Genomic DNA, 21,899 nt, shown 5'->3' with positions numbered 1-21,899 from the left:
GTCAGAGCTCTAATTTGACTATGAATAACTTTCCCCAACAAGGTTTCCAGTGCCAGCATTGCTTGGTGCCAGCTTCCTAGATACATGGAGCGTCTTGGAATAACAGGGCTCAACTCTCTTTGGTTCTCAGCTGACCAGGCTCTGCTTGGATTCACAAGAACATAATGTCTCTTCTGGCTTTTCTGGGCACACTTTCTGAGTGGCCTGAGGCAAGCCTTTCTCTCTCCTCCTTTGTTTGATGGTGGCAACATATGACATGACATCACTCTCTCAGCTGTCTTAAATTAATCCCCCCTCTGCCTCAGCAGAGGAAAAGATGAAGCGTGACTCAGTGAGAAGAAACCCTGTGTGAAGCTCGATTTTTAAAAACACCATTCTGTTATTTTTGAAATGTGTTAGAAACGCACATGAGAGAGAAAGGGCAGAGCCCTTTTAAGAAGCCAAGCTTGAGAGAAGAGGGTGGGGAACAGTGAGGTGTGGGGAGGAAGACCGCAGGGGAAGACCACTGTCAATGGAGCAGAGCTTGGTCACCCGTGGATCGCCGCCACTGGGACTCAGAGGAAACTTCATAAGCAGGGAAAAAGAAACACAGAGTAGTTTTTCCTATGTCCCCAGTCTGACCCAAGAACACAAATAGCTTGCTGTAGAGTAGCCTCCTGGGTAGTAGAGCTTGCACCCTTGTGCCATAGTGATCTCCTGCTGTGCCAACTTTCAGCGGCTGTGGCCCCATGCTGGGATAGCCTGGCAGCTTGCACATCCTTCAGAGGAGCTGGTGTTTTTTATGAGATTGTGGGTACTCCCATAATCCCTTTGTACAGCCAGGGAAGTCAATCAAACAAAATAAAGGAATTAGTCAATTATTTTTAAATCCCCTTTCGTAGATACTGGGGGAAATTTATGAGTTTTTAACACTTGAAGTTGTTTAGCCTTAACACGTGTGACACCTTTCTGAGAATGAGAAAATGGAGGCTGGTGAAATGGCTCAATAGGTAAAACAAAACAAAACAAAACAAAACAAAACAAAACAAAACAAAACAAAACAAACCTTGCCTCAAAGCCTGACAATCTGAGCTCAATCCTCGGAGTCCATATGGCAGAAAGAGAGAAACGACTCCCAAAACTTGTTCTCTAAAGCATACAATAAATTAATAAGTAAAGAATTAAGTAAGTCAATAAATAAATTAATAAAATGTGAGAAGTCTTTTAAAAAAAGAAATGCGGGGCTGGGGAGATTGCTCAGTGGTTAAGAACACCGACTGCTGTTCCAGAGGTCCTGAGTTCAATTTCTCTGATGTGTCTAAAGAGAGTGACAGTGTACTCACTACATGAAATAAATATTTTTTAAAAAGTTGCTTCTCTTCCCTCCCTTCCCCTCCCCCATACATTCCTTCACTTTAAAAGAAAGGAGGAGGAGGAGGAGGGAGAGGAGGAGGAGGAGGAGAAATAGGAGGAAGAGGGGGAGGAGGAGGAGGAGGAATGAAAGAAAATGGAATTTGGTCAAATAGTGGACTGTTGCCCTGTAGGAGGAATGAGTCAGCAAACCCTGACCAGTGGCTCACAGTGGCCCACCCATGGGCAACAGTTGCTTCTGCACATGCTAACTCCTAAAGCCTGCCTGACACTCAGAGACAAATTATGACAGAGCTCATGACCAGAACACCAATCAGATGGTGTCAACTACATGGAGAGTGGTCATGGGGCAATGGATCCTGGGTGGAGATTATAAAGACTTGCCCAGTACCTTTATTAAACAAGTCTGTTTTTGCCACTTGCCTGACTCCTTGAGTCTTTGTTGTTGACTCTGCGCCTTCTTGCCCCTGCCCCTAAGGGTCTTGGTCAGGGTCACAAGCAACATTGCCCCATGGTGTGTGTTGGGGCAACATATAGAACCATGCTATATCTGATTGCAAAATCTATACTGCACATGCAGGGAAGACTGGATAGCATCATACTGTCATTTTATTTAAATCTTGCATCTATTTCTCTCCCTCAAATTGTTGTACAAATGGGTTGCTTTGTTGATGTTTCAATAAAATGCATAAAGTATGAAATGCTCCCCGACCACAGGTTTTGAATAATTACACCCAAGTGGTGGTGCTACTTAGTGAGGCTGTGGAAGATTTAGGTGATACCTACCTAGTAGAAGTAGTTCTTAGTGGTAGGCCTTTAATGAATTAGAACCCCTGATTCCTGTTTCACTTTCTGCTTTCTGATCTGCCAGCATGTGAACTGCCATGCCATATGTTCATTCCTGCTGGCATTGGCTGGAGATGTCTACCAAGGATTCCTCCTCACAGTGGACTGAAATATTATGAAAGCATGATCCAAGATAAATCTTTCCTCCCAGTAATTGCTTCTGACAGATATTCTATTATAAAAATACCTAATGTAAAAGTTAATACCAGGAGTGGGGTTGTTGATGTTACTAAATTAGATTGTGCTATTTTTTAATCTTTTAAGTTTATTTGCTGTAAGAATTTGGAACACTCTGAAGTCATGGGCTAGAGAAATCTTACAATGTTATATGCACAGTTGAATGGCCTGCTCTCTTGAGCATTCAAAAGACCAGAATCCTGAAAGAAATGCAGAAAGTGAAGATCAGATTCACGATGTCTCAGAGTGGGATAGGACTATATTTAGAATTGGATGAGAGTCCTTTCAAGTTACCTTCTGGCAAAGAATTTACTCATAACTGTTTTCTCATATTCTGAAAATACTAGAAAGACTGAATTTGAAATGATGGGACAGTTATTTTGGATGATACATTTTCAGAACAGCTTAAATTCAGGATGTGACATGATTATTAATGTTTGCTTTTAGTAAAATATATAGTGAGAATTGGGCACAAAAGTAAAGCAGAGCAGTGTGAGAATCTGTGCAGTTTGACCAAGAAAAGGAAATGTTAATACTGCAGATAAAACGATTGTGAGTAAAGTGGTTGGGATTGTTAAAAAGATTAAAACTTTTTAAAAAAGAACCCATGCAGTGTGGTGATAGGAAGGTGCTTGAAAGTGAAATCTCATCCATCAAAGGCTCCAGGATATTTTGAAGCTCATTCCCTTAGAAAGAAAGAAGGAAGAGGGAAAGAGAGAGGGAGAGGGAGGGGGAGGGGAGATGGAGGTGGGGAGAGAACAACAGACTACTTTTATAGACTACTTTCTCAGTTCGGGCATACAGAGACTCAAGGGCCACTGACTCCAGGTCAAAGGTCTTTGCTACTTCTCAGGCAAGCAAGTTTTTCACATGGTGCTCATTTGGCAGGCATACAGAACACACAAATAATGGTGTCATGGAGACTTGCACCAAGATTTTAGGAGAAAGCCTGAAAGTCCAGGCAATGAATAAGATTCCCTTCAGAAAGCCTCTGACAGGCTAAAAAAACTGTAAGGACTCATCCTAAGCTGCAAAGGAAACTCCAGAGTGTTGGAGATGCCAGGAATGGAATCTACCAAGAAAAGTTGTAGGCCCCAAATAGAGTCAGCCCAAGAAAGAGGCCATATCTACTTCAGAAGGCAACACCATAAACATGAGGCTACTCAAACCACTTAGAATTCTGAGAATGCCACCATGTGTTCTGGATTTAATGATTGTCAAACTGGGTTTTGGTCTTGCTTTGGTTCATTCTTTCCTTTTATCCTCGCAATGCAGAGTAGCTCCACTATGAGATGGTAGTAAGCCTTTAGGGGCCATGAGAGGAATGCTGTGGTTTGAATCTGTCCCATAGACCCTGAATGCTTCTTCCCCAGGGGTTGGTGATAGTTCAGGTTCTGGAGCCTTTAGGAAGTGAGTCCTTGCTGGTGAAAGTTGATCCACCTTTGAAGGTTCTATCCTGGCCCTACCTTTTCTCTGCTTTCTGGACTGCTGTCATCACAGCTTTCCTCTGTTGTGAACTGAGATGCTCTGTCATGCCTTGACCGTGGTAGACTGAAATCTCCTCCTGAAACCATGATCCAGACTAAGACTTTCCTCACATAAGTTGTTTCTGTCAGGCATTTTGCTACAGAAATGGAGAAGTAAGTTCTATGGAAAATAACCCAACAGGGCATGGTGGCACACACCTTATATCCCAGCGCTTAGGTGGATCTTTGTGAGTTTGAGGCCACCCTGGTCCACATAATGAATTCGAGGACATATAGTGCCACAGAGAATGGAGAGAGAGAGAGAGAGAGAGAGAGAGAGAGAGAGAGAGAGAGAGAGAGAGAGGAGGAAGAGGAGGAGGTGGGGGAGAAGAAGGAGATGGAGATGGAAATGGAGATTGAGAAGGAAAAGGAACCTCCTGTTAAACTTCCTTCGGAATTGATCCCATCTGGAAAGCTATGGTCCAAGGGACCCCTTGCACCACTTTAGGCATTGGTGGGGGCGAGTATGCAAATTAAGATCACAAGGGATCGTAGGTTGTCTTCCAAAGCTTTGTCAGTGTAGCAATGTGGGTTCTGGATCACCTCTATGGGAAGACCTAACAACAGGTAACAAGTCTGGCTCAGGGTAGAGTTAGTTGCCCTGCATCTCCTGTTGTGCCTCACCCAGGGCCTGCACCACCTCATCTTACTTCTAAGAAACACAACCTATGGCTCTCAGTACTTTCTCTCTCTCTCTCTCTCTCTCTCTCTCTCTCTCTCTCTCTCTCTCTCTCTCTGACCTCCTGCTTGTATTATGAGAAAATCAGTGTGAACCTCGGGCCACTGGCAGAATCTGGAATCATCTTTCCTATCAAGACACCCAGCTTAATCCCATCTGTAAGGCTCTTTCTCCGTGTGAGTCTCTGGTAGACTGAGCCTTGTCCGGGATGGCAGACTTGGGGAAATATCTGCTTTGTGGTTGATGCAAGATGAGTGGATGGGTCCAGCTGCCTCTGAGTGGCAATAAAATTTTAGCTACGGAGTTTCTCCAGTCCTAGGACATAGAGATGGCCAGCATATGAGCCTATTTCTCAGGAGCCTGACTTGAATGAAAAGCTCAATAGTGGAGAAGAAGGAGGTAGGATAAGGCCCCAAGAGTAAGCAGCATTCCTCCATGGCTCTGCTTCAGTTCCTGCCTCCACATTCCTGCCCTGACTTCCTGCCCTGACTGACTACGATTAGGACATGAAAGCTAAATAAACCCTTTCCTCCTGAAGTCACTTTTGGTCACGGTGCTTTGTCACAGCAATAGGAAGCAGACCAAGATGCCAGAGGAGGCCAGCATGGGCAGAAAGGAGGTGATGTAAGACCGGAAAGTCAAGCGCAGATTCCCAGTCACCTTTAAGATTCTGGTGCATGAACAGGCATGCGGTCACTATCCATAGTGCAATCCCTCTCTTCGCCTCTCTGCACCTGCTGCTCATGAGAAGTTCAAGGCCAGGGCAGAAGGTGTGAGAACCCAGGCTTCCGCACAGTGCTGTGCAAACAAACCTGCTGGACACATGAACAGGTGGATCCTGACTTCAGAAGCCCGTGGCCAGCCTGGCATTGGCTATCACCCCTCTGACTCAGCCTTGGATCTATCCACTGCCACTACCCAGGCCCAAGTGAGCCTCCGTCTTCAGAGGTTCCTACAACAATCTGCAAGTAGGCTTCATGGATCCAGCTCACCTTTCTGTTGTGCCTGTGATGGAGCCACCCACCTTATTCCACAAAACCAGCAGCCTCCCCCCCCCCCCCCCGTCCACAGGCCTTCAAACCCACCAGCCTAGAGTCTTCAGTCTGTGCACTGATCTTGGCAGATGTCCCAAGATGTCCTCTGTGGCCAAACCTCCTGGCGAGTCCCCCCACCCCAGCCATGTCACCAAGCCCCCGCAGCAACCCTGCAACCTCTGTTTCATACCTCTCTCTCAGAGCCCAGAGTCCCTGTCTAGATGTGGACCTGGCACGGCCTGCCTAGGAACTCTTCCGCACACTTTTGAAGACCTCTCCCTCTTCTGCAGCCAGGTCTGCACTGTGCAGAGTCACACCTTCCCTTCTGTGCACTGTTCACTGTGCATCGTACCCAGGCCTTGGATGCAAGATTCCACCTGCCCCTCCTCCCCCCCAGGGGAGGTCCCTGTTTCTACAAGTTTTGAGATAGTCCTGAACACCCACAGGCCAGAGGGAATGGCTCAGTGTGATGGGCCCACTAAACCTGGCCTGTTCCTAGCTAGATACCTGGCCAATCACTACAGTGAGTCACCTTCCTACGGGAAGCTGCTAGATGACTGCGCTTGCTTGTTTGCTAGCTTGCTTGCCTGCTTGAGCTGATAGCCCTGCTGTGTATTATGAACCAAGCAAGCCTGGATCTGGCTGTCTGTGTCTCATAATAATCTTGGGACAGGGTGCTATTATCCCTGGGCAATCCCATCATCACCATGACATTAAACACTATCCGCACACAGAACCCCTGTCCTTCTTCCCCTGGGTCTCCCCCAGACTCGCCAGCTGATTTCATCCAACCCTTCCTCTAACTGCTGTCTCCAGTCTTCACGGTCTCCAGCTCTGCTCAGTGGGCAGTGCCATACTACTCTGAACTGAACCCGGAGTGTCTTCAGTCCGGGTCTGCTTACATGTCTACGCAGTTTCAGCAACCCTGGGTCTTCCCTAAAAGTATACCCAGGCCCTTCTGCCTGTCTGCCTCATCTCTACCTCTGTTCCCCTCATCCATTCAGCAACACTGACCCTGGTTCAAATCCATCATCCCCTCCACAGAGAGCCTCTCCGAATGTATTCAAAGTAGGCCCCAAAGCCTCACCATGGCCCATGGAACCCAGCATGAACAGGGACACAAGAACCTTCCTGTCTTTACAAGATTCCTGCCTCTGGAACGGACATCTAACCAAGCATCCTTCGTGCAAGCCCTTCCCACATCGAGTTTTAGAGGAGGCAGTATCTACAGATACGCAGGGTACCTTCCACATTGTGTACCTTCTTAGTCCTGCTGAGAGCTCCTCTGGGTAGCAGGCAGGCATCCCTGGGAATTTGTCTTCTACAACAAGCACAAAAGACCTCTGAAAGCCAGGATCTGTGGCACTCACTGCAGTGGCCAATACCTACCTCATCGCAGTTCATAGAGTTGAAGGAAAAGCAAGAATCAATTTCTGTTTGTCAGATGAAGAGAGGAATACAAAAAGACCAATTATTCAAAGTCACACAGCAGATGAGTGGGAGACTCCAGCCCAGCCTGAACCTTGCCTACCTCTGTTAGTAACTTGTCCATTACAGACCACATGGAGTGACCCTCCTGCATGAGTCTATGAAAGCTTTGTCCTTAGGCAGCATGAGATGGATCCAAAAGCCAAGATGTCACTGTGGCTGTGATGTGGACTGTGGGCAAAGAAAGCAGGAAGGCTGTGACAAAGAGGCCTACTAGCTGTGAGGTGTGCACAGGGAGGGGTTCAGCAGGAACACGGGGACAAGCGAACCGTGCAAAGGTATAGATAGGTCAGGAGGACCATAGTTCAGGGGTGAACATGTTCACCTTCGTGTGTATGCATGAGTATGTGTATCTTGCTTGTCTTACGTGTGTATATGCATATTTGTATGTGTATATTGTATATTTCTGTGCACTTACCTAGTTTGTATACATTTCTATATGTTTGCAGATATATGTGTATTATATACATATATTGCTTGTGTGTGGGGGAAGTATGGGCACGTGGTATGTATCTATGTTTGTGTATATCTATGTGACTATAAGTATATAAAGTGCGCATAAATTTGCACATGTATACGCACACAAACATTGGCTGTGCGTATATGTGTCTGATATGTGCATGAGTTTGTGTGAATGCGTATGCATCTATGTATACGTGTTATATGTGCGTGAGTTGTGTGAAAGTGTATATGTTCTTAGGTATGTGTCTGTGCATATGTAGGAAGTGTACGTCTTTCTGCAGCCCGTGGAGGTTAAGGGTGAAGTAAGGTATGTTCAGCCTGCAGAAGCCTACAGTTTTACATGGTCCATGGAACCTGCAGCATACATGACCTCTGGAGAAAGGCCTCTTTAACTAGTGTCTGAGATCCTCCGTGGTCTTGTGTGGATGATGCTGTTAGAGTTTCTAGGATCTGGAAGTGGGGATGCTTTCAAATGTCACAGAAAGGTCAGAGCAGGTAGCAAGAATCAGATCCGAAGATCCATGGCCATCTTGAGTCTGAGGTGAAAATGACAATAATTGCCTGTGAAGAGCACAACTGGGCCCTGGGGGCCCAGTCACAACCTCAGCCTCGCCATCACCCTTCTCAGATTCCTGAGAGCCTGAAGCTCTCAGGCACAGGAGGCAGTTGGCTTTCAGTGACACAGGAGTGATTCATGGAGTCCAAGGGGGTCAGCTTATGCTGAGGGAGCACCACAGATCTCTGCCTCCTCTTCCTCCTCATGATCAGGAAGCGCAGGGAAGTGGGAACAACTTCCTGGGGGCCAGAGGGCAGAGGAGAGATCACCTCAGCTGACATCTGCACCTGAAAGGCAAACTCAGTAGGGACATGCTCTCCTGGACTTCAGGAGCTCAATTAACACAGACACAAAGCAATGCTTATACGTGCTTGGGTGTGTATGCACACATGTACACACATGCACACACACACATACATGCACATATACCAGCAATGCTTTGTCACACTTGTGTCCTTCATGTATTCACACTGTACTCACTCTCACTCTCTCACATACTCACATTTGTATAAACACCTGAGGTCCCTGGCTGATTTCCAGTGAGTCTTCCCAGCCACCCTGCAGAACCACGTCAGAACCCAGGGCATAAATATTACCAACCTCCTTTCTCTACCTCAGAGGGGAAAAGAAGTAAGAAGGTGCCCTTCTGACTGGCCCTGAGGCTGGGAAATCTATTCCTCACAGGGGTAGCGGGGAGACGGGGTCAGTGTTAGCGGAGCTAGGGTGATCAGGATTTCTGCAGACTCAGCTCTGACTGGATTGCCCAGTTAAACCCATAGGTTGTCTTTGTCTCTGTACCTGACATGCACCAGGGAATGCTGAGAATTTAGCTCTCTTCACAAGGCTCTGGGCAGCCTTAAGGCAAACTCAGTAAACCCAGAAATCCCTACTTCCCCTGGAGCAAACAATATGAGGACATGTTAAGGCCCCAGTCAGGCCCAGACATCAGTGTTCCACACAGGCCTGGTTGGGAAATCAAATTCAACATGTTGCCAACCATACAGAGACCCCAAAACTCTTGGGAGGAGACTCAGACTAGAACCAGGAGGCAAATTTCAAATACCTCCAAAGAGAGCGCTAGTGAGGGGTCAAAGCCAGCGTTCTCGAAGACTTGATCTTTTGAAGAGGACGGAGCCAGGTCCCAGGTCGGTGAGCCATGTAGCTGTTACGCTTTGTTCTTAAAGGTGTGATCAATCGCCTGTGGTCACAACAGGTGGATCCTGAGAGGGTGAACTGCAGGAAATGACTGGGGGATGGAGACCTCAGGTGACTTACAGTGCAGTGAGCACTCTAAAAACAGTCTGGGAGACAGGCTTCAAAGAGACAGCTCATTTAATGAGGGGGGGGGGAATAAAGGCTATTTAAACCAATGTGGGGTAAATGCACATCATTGACCGGTGCTAGGAAGCTGGAAATGCCTCATTTGCATAAAGATGAATTCCAGGTGCTGCTGGACATGACCTTATAAGGGGAGAAGAAATTTAACCTGGTTACTGGCTACAGTGACCTCCTCTGGCAGGCAGAGGTGGGGGCACAGAGCTAAAGCCCTGGGATGCACAGGCCAGGGGTAGGAAGAGAGAAGCAATCCTATTCCTGCCAATGTTAGGATGAGAATTCTCAGGTTTGGACACGTCTTGGCCCCACTGTTGCTCCAGGTCATCTCCCCATGGCTCTCTGACTGCTTAGCCTAACATAATCCATGACACAGGGGTGGAGATGTATGCCACATTATATAGTCACCGCAGTGAGAGGGTACCCTATGTAAACTTCCATAGGGAATTCTAGTGAGATGTACCCAGGGTGGGACAGGTAATTCCACAGAGGCAAACATCCAAGCTGTATGGGGTCTTGAGCCTGAGAGTGGTAAGGTATGCCACACAAACCCCCAACCCCATGCTGGCTTGAAGATTTGCTTAGCACAATCTTAAAGGATGAGGTCTCTTCCTGTGTGGCTTGCAAGCTGACTGCACACAATTGGATGGCAAAGAGGATTGGGGCTACAGACTTGCCAGAGATCACCAGGGTACAGGTCTCAGTTCTGTGGCCTGATAAACTACATTTCAGAGAGCGTCAGATGTAGGGTCACCCAGGGCAAAGGAAAGAGGCAAATGTTCCTAATGTTCCCCTAGCCCCTTGCCACTGGTTCTCAGTCAGCCTAGAACACTGCCTGGGGTCTGTCCCAGACTGAAGGCTGTATGTTCCTGCCATAGCACAGACCAGAGAGATGGCATTTGAGGTGCCACCAAGGCCCCCAAAAGAGGCCTGCATGGAGCTGGGAAGGAGGCTTCTCTGCCTTCCAAACAGCACGGTCACATTTTCCCAGGAAGTTTTATAAAGAGTTTGGGAAGATGTGGTTATTTCTTCCTAAAATTGCCCAGAGTCCTAATTATAAGACACAGAGTTCGTCTCAGTTCCCTGAAACGTTATGAAAGAGCTAAATGAATGTCAGGCTTCCTTTTATAAAAAGAAACGAGAAAAGAGTACGCAGATTAAAGAGAAAAAACCCAAGCAGAGGAAATGAGCTAAAGACACTGGCAGGCGCTGGGGGTGCAGACACACCAGGGCGCACAGCTGGCGGAGCGGGTAAGGCGAGAAAATGCAGTCCTGGAAAGAGAGCCCTTCCATGTTGCTTTTCTTGTAACAAAATACCTGACAAAAGCAACTTTAGGAAGAAGTGGTTTGCTTTGGCTCACAGTCGGAGGAGATACGTGCAACAGTGGTCAGAGAGACAGCTGGTCACATTGTAACCAGTCGGGAAGTCAAGAGCAAGGGAGGCCAATGGTGGCCTTCTCTGATTCATGCAGTGCAGGACTCCAGTCTGTGGGTTGGTGCCACCCATATTTATGCTTGATGATCTCCCACCTTAATTAACCTGATCTGGAAAGTCTCTCATAGACATACCCACAAGCTTGTTGCCTATGATTCCTGATCCTAACAAGGTGACAGTTATTGTTGACCACCATACTCCAGTGGTCTGAGATCTGCTAGGTGGTCATTTGCTTTAGAATGTGACCCCTTCCTGTTACTGGGAATATACACGTGCCCAGTCCCACTTTGCCTGAGACATCCTGTGGTTGAACCTGTAGTAGACATGTTCCTGCCTCCTCCTTCACCTATACCCACTTAAACCGACCCTACTTGACATTTTGGACAGATTCCTTGTTCGGTTGACCCTGATTCTGCCTTTGGCTTTTGCTTTCCCCTCCACTCTGCTCTGGGCCAAGTCATCCCTTCTTGGAGTTTAGACAACAGAACTATGCACCAATGTCTAGCACATCTTCCAAGTGCATTGGTGACCTCCCATACCTAGTGTACAGCTACCCATCGATGCTCTACTGAACACACTCCAGACACCTCTCACACCTGCCATCTTGCTTGGGTGTTGTCACAACTATCTGAGGCCAACCTTTGACGGCTCTGACCTACTAGGAACATCGAGACCATAGGTTCACACTCATCACCAGTAGATATGGAGGTTCACGTAAGTCCCTCGGTGGACTCCCCTCTACGTGGCTTTTTTCTCGAGTGCCTTTCTATCTTTCCATCCACTCCATGTTTATGGATAGCATGCTGGCTGTTCCCTGCTGTCTCCCACTGGGCTGAGGCAGAAACTGAGACATTTCTGAACTTCACGGACAGTGTTATTTCTCAAGTACGTTGATGCCTCCACGAAGGTAGACAAGGGCCTTAAGATTCACTCCCTTATTGACAGGATAGGGAGATGGGTAGGTGGAGAACGCTGGCGCTTTCAGAGAGCTGGGGATTCTTGTATTCTACCAAAACATGGCAGAACACAGGTCCAGTCTGGCCACACTACCACCAAGATGTCACAGAAGGACATCCAGACTGACATTGACTTGAGTCATCCAAAAGGACAGGGACAAAACAAGATCTAATCCTTTCCTTCACTGGGGCTGGGAGGTTCTGGCTACTGGGACGGTACTGAAAAGGCTACATACACATGTCCTTCTGGTGTCTGGTATCATGGAGGCACTGAGCTATTAAGAGAACAAAACTACTTCCTGGGGCCACAAGCTTCCAGGTAAGGGAAGAGACTACCCATCGGACATGTCTGTCCCAAGGGGACGGGAGCAGGCATTGCTTCCATAGTGTAGGAGGCTCATTTCAAGGAAGTCAAACTCAAAAGTTTAGGAAGTCCTGAGGCCATCGCCTTTAGTTGAAGGAACTTTGATTTCCTTGGGGTTTTGATTTGTTCTGCTGGACATGTGAAACTCCCCCACCCTCAAAGAGACAAACAAATGCATTTACTTTACAAATGCATTCTTACCTATGTGAGGGTATTTAATTATGTCATTGATAAGATTAAAACTTTAATGTATCCAACCTAAATTAGTACAACAGGTGACATGTCTAGCAGGGCTTCATTTTGTGTCACATTTGTCTACAAGACCGTTTTCGGAAGACAGATTCCTGGATGAATAACTTCATTCTCCAAATCATCCCCTTCCTGGACCCTCTGGGTGCTGAGGATTCTCCCCTCTTTCTACAGCTTTGATTTGTGGTTCTTACCCCCTGCCACTGTGAGTTCTGAAAAGCCTGGGTGTAGAGTGGCACAAAGCAAAAGGACCTGGTTTGGAGAATTCGGGGTATGTAACTGAGGTACTGTGGCCTTGACTCCGTCTAGCCTTCAGTTCTACAGGAAGGCTTATCTGAGCCAAACATGCCTCCATCCCACACACACCCCCATAGGTCCTCACACTCATAGCTCCCCACCCCACACACTCTCACACCAACACCGCCCCCTACAGGCACACTTCAGATATGTTCATACTCAGTCACACATACCCTCCTCAGACAAGCTCATACACGCAAGAGTATGACAGTCACCGTCCCCGGAGCAGCATGCCCAGCGGCCGCATTGGGGAAACTGCTTTAGTGACACATCCACGTGGTTCCGTCATAGATATTGGTAGTTTCATAGCCCTCACATTGCTGGCTCCTGCTCTCCTGTGTTTCCTTAGTACTGATGTCTGGACACTTAAGACTGTTTCTGGGGCACCAGTCCCAGTTGATTGTGGGGGTCTGGTGCTCTCTGATAATGTTTCTCCTGGCTGCCCAGGGGTCTCCATCCCCTCTGCTCTGAGCTACTCAGAGAGATTTCAGAAGGATCAGTCCAGCTCTGCCACTTAACAGACATCTACCACCCTCACACACTCTCTTTGTACCATACTCCTCCCGTTACAGTTCTCTGTTTTCCTAGTCTTAAAATCACTCCCAATGGACCCTTCACAAAACTCAGGGAAGCCTGCAGAAGCTGAAATGTGAAGTTTGTCATACTGCGAGCCTAGTACCATTCACTCTGTCCTAGGAAGTGACATAGGCTGCCAAGGTAAAAGCCTATAGCTATAAAGCCAGTAGCTGACATGTTAGGGTGGGTCTACGGGGATGCTCCAGGGCATTGCCATAGTTAGGTTGATTCACTTGGAATGATCCAGAGCAGAGAAAACCCAACTGCGAAGCCACTAACCAAAATTGTCATTAAAAATTTTTTTGGGGCTGGGGATTTAGCTCAGTGGTAGAGCGCTTACCTAGGAAGCGCAAGGCCCTGGGTTCGGTCCCCAGCTCCAAAAAAAAAGAACCAAAAAAAAATTTTTTTTTTTAAAAAATACTAGGTCCTCGGTGTCCAAGAAGGTGGAAGGGGCCCCGTGGAAGAGCAGTAGAGCCACCAGTCCCCATTCCAGGAGGCAACTCAAAAGGAATGGTTCTGATCCTTGAGTGTGACTGTGCTATCCCACCTCAAGAAGGATTCCACTCTGCAAACCAAACCACACTCCCAGAGATGTGAACAGCAGGAATCGTAACAGAGAGGAGATAAAAATACTGTGGCAAACCCTTCATTTGGAGGATTGTCAAATAAGTGAAGCAGCTGGTGCAGGAACTCAAAAACCCATTTTAAGCAATATTAAAGGGAACGTTTCACCATATGTAGGGGAAGCTGTTGTAGGCACACAGTGCTGTGGCCTGTTTGTCCCTTGCTGGGGAAGAACCTAGGGCTTCACATAAGCTAAGCAAGCACTTTGTCAACAGTGCTGTCTCCCCAGCCCAAGAACAGACTTAGGAATCTAAAAGGTACAAGGAGTGGGGATAGCAACTGAAGGCAGAATGCAGTCAGAACAGGTAGGCAGTCCCAGCTATGGCAAGGTTGTAGGAGAAGGTAAACAGCTCAGACACAGAGGAGCTCTGAGCCTGGGACCCAGCAGGGCTGCTCCCACAGAAGACACCAGGGGACAGTGAGTCTGTGGTCCTACTCTGAGTCCCTAAGGTAAACCAGATCACTGCCTTCCCATCTGCCTGGATCCCACTGAGATTCCTCAAGATCACTCTGGGAGTGCAGCATCAGAGCCTAGCTGATGTGCAGGGCAGTTTTATTAATGCTTCAGGACCTGTCCCTGTCCCTGTCCCTAGGAGACTGACATCATACCTCACTGCAGTCATCCCACTGGCTGCTGCCCATTGTCACAGTGCACAGTAAAGTTCATGGAGGCCTTGTGGCAGTTAAGGAAGGGTGCTGGAATCAAAAGATAGTGATTCTCAGCCGTAACCCAGGGCTGGCCTTGGAGGTCTGGAACAGCACCCTTTATGCAAGAGATCCCAGACTTGATCAATAGGCATTGCCAATGCCACAGGGCCCAAACAAGTTCAGCTGTGGCTGAAGCTTCAATTCTCAGACCGCCACATCAGCCTTAGAGCCCTCAACTTACCACATCCCCTCTTAGAGGATAGTTGCTCTTCTGACTGTGTTCCATCTACAAAAGTCCAGCCAACTGCCCACTTAAGACACATGTACTTTTTTTCTCCATTAAATTACTTCAGTAAAAGGTTTTTTAAAGGCTACATTTCAAGACAATTTTCTCAAGGAAGGCCTTTTAAGCAGCTGCTTTGAGCACTCTTTCCCCGAAGCATCAGGCGTAACAGCCTTGGTCCTCATTAAGATCAGAAAGACATATATAAAGAATAATGTTCCTTTATGGCAATTCATTGGATGGTATTAAAGTGCACATGGAGGTTCTCTAGAACAGATGTAAATACGTTTCCAAGACACCTTGGGAAGGTGCAACCTTAGTGACATAGCAGGGCATTGTGTTGTCCAGGAAAGGAGACACGGGCAGAGAGCCTGTGATAAACATCACAACCAAAACCAACTTGGTAAAGAAAGGGTTTATTTCAGTTCAGAGTTTATAATTCACTATGAAGGGAAGTCAAGAACCTGGAGGCATGAACTGAAGGAGAGACCATGGAGGGGTCACTAAGCTTACCCGCTTAGTCCCCTGGCTAACTCATTTGGTTTTATATAAATCGAGACCACCTTGCCCAGGTGTGGCAGCGCTGACAGTGAGCTGGGCTCTCCTACATCCATCATTAATCAAGAAATGCCTGGCCCAGACCTACCTACAGGCCAATCTGATGGAGACGTCTTCTCTTTTAAGGCTTCCTCTTTGCAAGTGCCTCTGGTTTGCTTTAAGGTGACCAGCACACACCATCAGATGTTGTTAGCTGAACAGCAGGAAAATCCAATTGCCCAGTGTCAGCTGGGAACTAGGGGAAAACCAGGGTCTAGCCTATGCCACCTCTTCTTGCCTTGCTGTATACTCTCCTGCGAGTATCTAACTTTAGAAAGACTCCTAGACCATGAACATCAAAGCCTCTCAGATATGAGGCATTTTCTCATAGACAGATCTGGGTCCCAAGGTGGAGGTGGCCAGTGGCCACTCCCTGACCCAAGCACCCACAGGTGTGGAACAGGGCTATGGTGGTGTCGGGCAGCTCCTTAATACTCTTCTATCTGCAAGCCCTCCCCATGATGCTCTCGGACCTTGTTTAATAGGCTTTCAAGTAACAGCAACTATAAGGCAGGTGGCGAGGGTTTCACACTGCGGTCCCAGCTTTAACACGCTTACACCCAACATGGGGCTTCAACTTAAAAATTTAAAAAGCCAAAGAAATTAAAGTGAAGGAAAATTCCGGCATGAAATTTTCTAATAAACCGCTCACAGCTTGAAACACAGCCGCTGTTAACTTTGGCGGAGGTCCCTGCCAACCCTTCCCAGGCCATCAGTGCATAAACACAGTGTAATATAGTGATTCAATTTTCTAAAGAATTGGTTAGCAATTAAACAGGATAGTTGAGAACAGATATTAAATTCCAGAGAGAATTGCCATCTCAACTTCAACTTTTTCGGAGTAACAAAGGGGGAATAAGAGAACAGCAAGGAAGTTTCTCTTGCATTTCAGTGAGAAAATTATAAAAATTGAGGTCAAGTGCCCTTTGGGATTCTTTAGATGAATCGGTGACCTTGATTTGGTGCTAGACAGCATCAAGGGTATGAGAACCGTCTTGCGTGGAGTTCAGCTCTTTTTGCTTCCCTTTACTCCGGTTACCAGTTCTGAGATAGCCAAGGAATTCTTGGTCCATTGCTTATAGGTCATTGGGAGGATCGATTGCTCTAAACAGATGGCTCTAGTAATTCAGTTCATCGACTGTGGGGCAAATGCACTACTCAGGAGAATCATCCCATTCCCGCTCTATGGCTTGCTTCACCTAACAACAGTCAGTGAGTGCCTTTGCTTTCAATGGCCACATGCAGAGTGGACATGAGACGCTGAAGGGAGAGGGGACCTTGGCAGGGCTCTGGCTTCTGGTAATTCACCTTCCAAGTCTAGAAGCCAGAAAATTTTAGGGGAGCTCTGGGGAACCACAGGTGGGAGCCCTAGAACTATTGGTAGGGCCTAAGTAAACCCTAGATAAGACCTCAGAGGTGGTAGGAGGGACCCCAAGAACTGCAGGTAGATCTTGGGATCTACGGGTGTGACTCCTAAAAGCTCCAGGTGCGATGTCAGGAAGCCATAGCTGGGACCTGAGGGATCCCTGTGGGAACTCAGGAACCACCATGTATGGGGAACATCTGTGAGGAGTTACAGAGAGTTGTTAGCCCTGGGCATTCCTGTAAGGAGGAGTTATTTATTAACAGGCTGGGTTCATTGGCACGACAAAACCTACCTTAACTGTAGCAGCAGCTTTCTATGATCTGGAGTTATGAATGGAATACAAAGGAAAGAGCAAGCTAAGTACAAGCATCTGCCACTCTGCTTCTTCCCTGCAGGTGCAGTGTGATCAGGTGTCTCCTTCTCTGCAGGTGCAGTGTGATCAGGTGATTCCTTTCCTGCAGGTGCAGTGTGATCAGGTGTCTCCTTTTCTGCAGGTGCACCGTGATCAGGTGTCTCTTTCCCTGCAGCTGCAGTGTGATCAGGTGTCTCCTTTCCTGCAGCTGCAGTGTGATTAGGTGTCTCCTTTCCTGCAGCTGCAGTGTGATCAGGTGTCTCCTTTCCTGCAGCTGCAGTGTGATCAGGTGTCTCCTTCTCTGCAGGTGCAGTGTGATCAGGTGTCTCATTCCCTGCAGGTGCAGTGTGATCAGGTGTCTCCTTCTCTGCAGGTGCAGTGTGATCAGGTGATTCCTTTCCTGCAGGTGCAGTGTGATCAGGTGTCTCCTTTTCTGCAGGTGCACCGTGATCAGGTGTCTCCTTTCCTGCAGCTGCAGTGTGATCAGGTGTCTCCTTTCCTGCAGCTGCAGTGTGATCAGGTGTCTCCTTTCCTGCAGCTGCAGTGTGATCAGGTGTCTCCTTCTCTGCAGGTGCAGTGTGATCAGGTGTCTCATTCCCTGCAGCTGCAGTGTGATCAGGTGTCTCCTTCTCTGCAGGTGCAGTGTGATCAGGTGTCTCCTTTCCTGCAGCTGCAGTGTGATCAGGTGTCTCCTTCTCTGCAGGTGCAGTGTGATCAGGTGTCTCATTCCCTGCAGCTGCAGTGTGATCAGGTGTCTCCTTCTCTGCAGGTGCACCGTGATCAGGTGTCTCTTTCCCTGCAGGTGCAGTGTGATCAGGTGTCTCCTTCTCTGCAGGTGCAGTGTGATCAGGTGTCTCTTTCCCTGCAGGTGCAGTATGATCAGGTGTCTCCTTTCCTGCAGCTGCAGTGTGATCAGGTGTCTCCTTCTCTGCAGGTGCACCGTGATCAGGTGTCTCTTTCCCTGCAGGTGCAGTGTGATCAGGTGTCTCCTTCTCTGCAGGTGCACCGTGATCAGGTGTCTCTTTCCCTGCAGGTGCAGTGTGATCAGGTGTCTCTTTCCCTGCAGGTGCAGTGTGATCAGGTGTCTCCTTTCCTGCAGCTGCAGTGTGATCAGGTGTCTCCTTCCCTGCAGGTGCAGTGTGATCAGGTATTTCCAGTTTCTGCCACCAAGTCTTGCCTGCTTGCCAGACTGTACCCTTAAACTGAGAATCAAAATAAACCTCTGAAGTTGCTTTTTATGTACTTATTTATTTATTTTTGTTTTTTGTTTGTGACAGGGACTCACCATGTAGTCTTGGATGACCTGGAACTTGCCATGTAGACCAGGTTGACCTCAAACTCTCAGATCCACATGCCAATGCTTCCTGCATGTTGGGATTAAAAGCAAGTGCCATCAAATTTGGATTTAAGTTGCTTTGAAATATTTATTGCTGTTTATTTGTATTAATTTACATCTGTGTGTGTGTGTGTGTGTGTGTGTGTGTGTGTGTACATGCACACGCCTGTGTGTCTTTGCTTGAAAACCCCAGAAGAGAACACCCTGGAGCTAGAGTTCTAGGTGGTTATGAACTTGCTGGTATGGGAGCTGGGAATTGAACTTGGATCCTCTAAGGAAGAGTGGCAAATACACTTAACCACTGAGCCATTTCCCTAGGCCCCTAAAATTGCTTTGTGTCTGGGTATTTTATTATCAAAACAGGAGACATAACTCACTCCTCCAGAGACTAGATAAGTGTCCCGGGGAAACCCATCTTCTGGGCAGCGAACAGGACAGGCTTTGCTTTTCCTACTGTGGAGGTCACAGAAGTAAAATGAGCAGGGACACTGCTATTCAACTCCCCACCCCCTTAGGCTGGGCAGTTCCTATGCTCCAAAAGTAACAGTACCAAGAGACAGGGAGCAGAGATGCCTTTGCCTCCATTGTTACCCAGGCCCATCTTTACATCACCACCAACACTAGAGGAGAGGTGCAGAGCAGCAGGTCCCTCTGGGACCAGGAAGGACAGGAAGGCTGTGTTACAGGATGCAGGCTCTTAGCAAGCAAGCCCCAGGGCCTTCATAGCCCAATGGCCCCTAGTGCATGCAGCAATTCTTTCTTCTTCCAACCCAAGGCCCTGCCTGGAGATGGAGTGATGCGGGGAGAAGGATAGCATGTTCCTGTCACCATCACATTACCTGCTCAGCCCCATTCTCTGCCCTTACTGGCTCTAGCACCAGCATCTGCACACCATTCACCAACAAGCACAGGTTAAAGAGCACGTGCTGAAGTCAAACTAATTAACTACAAGAGAGTGCATGGCATCGGAAGCAGCTCGGCAAAGCCCACCATGTCATAGAGTCTGTACAGCTCAGCCCACCACAGCTGGGAGTCTGGGAGTCACCGATATCGTATATGAGGAAGGACAGACTTGCCTGCTAAGACACCCTGATTCTCACCAGTTCCCAGAATGTGGAGGATGCAGGAATCACGACGCCTTCATGGACAACTATGATGCTTTAAAAGAAAAGTATTTTAGAGGCTAATGGAGCTGCAACTTTAAAGACGAATCAGTGGACTGCAGGTCAGCCTTAGACATAGTATGCATCTAGAATCTGCCAGATGCTTTAAGGAAAGGGTCTCCTACAAGCAGCGTGAGCACTGCTGAAGAAGCATTTATGTCACTGCTGCAAAAACCAACAGATGGTAATGCTGGAGTGAAAAGCATTGAAGAGCTGGCGGCCACGGCCAATGGAGAGAGAGTGCAGAGCTGAGACTTCCAGGCAGGATGTGCCATTGGCGGATGTCCTGGTGTCTTAGTGTTTTACTGCTGTGAACAGACACCATGACCAAGGTAACTCTAAGGACAACATTTAATCAGGGCTGGCTTACAGGTTCAGGTTCAGTCCATCATCATCAAGGCAGGAGCATGGCAGCATCCAGACAGGCATGGTGCAGGAGGAGCTGAGAGTTCTACATCTTCATCTGAAGGCTGCTAAGCAGAATGCTGGCTTCCAGGCAGTTAAGAGGAGGGCCTTAAAGCCCACGCCCACAGTGACACACCTACTCCAAGAAGGCCACACCTACTCTAACAGGGCCACACCTAAGAGTGCCACTCCCTGGGTCAAGCGGATACAAACCATCACACCTGGGGTCTGGATCCTCTCTTCTAGGGACAGGCACCATTTGAATTTCTACTCAGTTCACGCTCACTTCAGCGATACTGCGATCGCTCAGAAACGCCAACTTGTTCTTGGGAACCTATCCCATCGTGCTCTGGCTGCAGTCTCTCTTTAGCCTCATTTATAACGTTTTTGAAAATACATTTTCCTTAGCAGGCGTGTTTGCTAGTCAGTTTCCTACTGCTGGGACAAAATACCAGAGAAAATCCACTTAAAAGGAGTAAATGACTATATTGACGGCTGATTTCAGAAGCCTCGGCCCAACACTACCTGACCTCATTACATTTGACCTGGGGTAGTCACCATATTAACCTGCTGTTCACACACCGTTAAGCAGAGCCATTGAGAGGGCTCCATCCAGCCTGTCCTAGGCCGAGCTGTGCCCGCTAAAATCTCTGTGTTGAGACTCGAAGAGTCAGGGTGTCAGAATGTGTCTATGTTTGTAGACAGGGCTCTTGAAGAAGTGAATAACATTAAATAAGGTTATTGCTGAGAACTATAGTCCAACACAACTGGCAGATTTTTACAAAAACGAGACTATAGACCATGTCGTACACAACACATGGTGCCGCGCAAGTAAGCCCTGAGCCAAGCATTCAGCGCGTACAGGGGCAAAGCTCTCCACAAACAGTGCACGATGTTACAAAGAGGTTTGACTTAACTTGGAGAAAAAAACAAACCCTGGAAACACATGTAGTGAGAGGCAGGAATTGTCTAAATATAGAAAAATCATGAAAGTCTCTCAGGCAATACACGGAGACGGGGTCAGTTTAAACAGAGACACATTTTGTTTGTGGGTGCGAGAGTTGAATAGGTAAAGAGACATGAAATCCCCACCAGGCTGTACGCTACATTCAGTCAGCTCAAAGAGAGTAAGAGGGTTCCACTTGGAAAGCTGGCTCCAGTGCTGGCAGAATCATAAATAGAGAGATGTTGCCAAGAAAATGCAGAAAATCATGGGGAATTCGCTACTGTGCATAAATCAAAGTGTACAGCGATATTCATCAAAACAATTAGACACTGGCTGAGAGCGCAGAGTACAGTGATAAGATAGGGCAGTCGATTGCGTGCAGTGCAGAACATCTAGCTATGAATGGGGGCTTCAAGTAGATATGGAGGACTCTCAAGAACACGCCAGGAAACGAGTAAAGCTTAGATTTGCATCCAAAGCAGGCTCAAAAACAAACCCCCTATATGGAAAATATCCACCTTTTAAATTATAAGACTAGCAGAAGAAAATAAAAGAAGTCGGTTTTTAGCTGCTTGACTAGGACAGGCCTCCTAACCAGCAGATGAAATCCAAAACTCATGTAAGAGAAATAATGGCTGACTTAAACCGAGCACCGTCTAAACTTCAAAGGAACTGATAAAATTAAGAGAAGATGACAGACTAAGAAAAACTTGTGTCGGGATTACAGCCGGGTGTCCCAAAGAAGGTTTGTAACTTAAGAACTCCATTTTAAATTTTCAATGCAAGCATACATACAAAAAGTCATAAAAGTATTACACAGCAATTTTTATTAGAATTTTTTTTTAGTGCAAA

At 47.4% G+C, this 21,899-nt stretch overlaps 1 protein-coding gene across 16 annotated transcripts in view; it reads right to left on the bottom strand.

Moving 5' to 3' along the window:
- Nucleotides 1–15,282: 15,282 nt before the first annotated feature.
- LOC108351974 (uncharacterized) overlaps nt 15,283–21,899 on the bottom strand; it is a 46,528-nt gene continuing 39,911 nt past the window's right edge. For 3 of the 16 annotated variants that reach the window (XM_087568181.1, XM_087568179.1, XM_087568180.1), the window contains 3 exons: nt 19,610–19,691; nt 18,483–18,561; nt 15,283–18,399 (listed from right to left, as the gene is read on the bottom strand). In XM_087568181.1, coding sequence (XP_087424307.1) covers nt 17,202–18,399; nt 18,483–18,514 — 1,230 coding nt within the window. In that variant the 5' untranslated portion in view covers nt 18,515–18,561; nt 19,610–19,691 and the 3' untranslated portion in view covers nt 15,283–17,201. Of the gene's footprint in view, nt 18,400–18,482; nt 18,562–19,609; nt 19,692–21,899 lie in introns of those variants that run through there. The other 13 variants (XM_087568176.1, XM_087568177.1, XM_087568178.1 and 10 more) reach the window with 7 other exon arrangements.

This window comes from Rattus norvegicus, chromosome 9, assembly GCF_021556685.1.
Source record: "Rattus norvegicus strain SHRSP/BbbUtx chromosome 9, alternate assembly SHRSP_T2T, whole genome shotgun sequence".
Classification (NCBI taxonomy): Eukaryota; Metazoa; Chordata; class Mammalia; order Rodentia; family Muridae; genus Rattus; species Rattus norvegicus.
The sequence above is the reverse complement of the archived record's forward strand: the minus strand, read 5'-3'. Positions and strand labels throughout refer to the sequence as shown.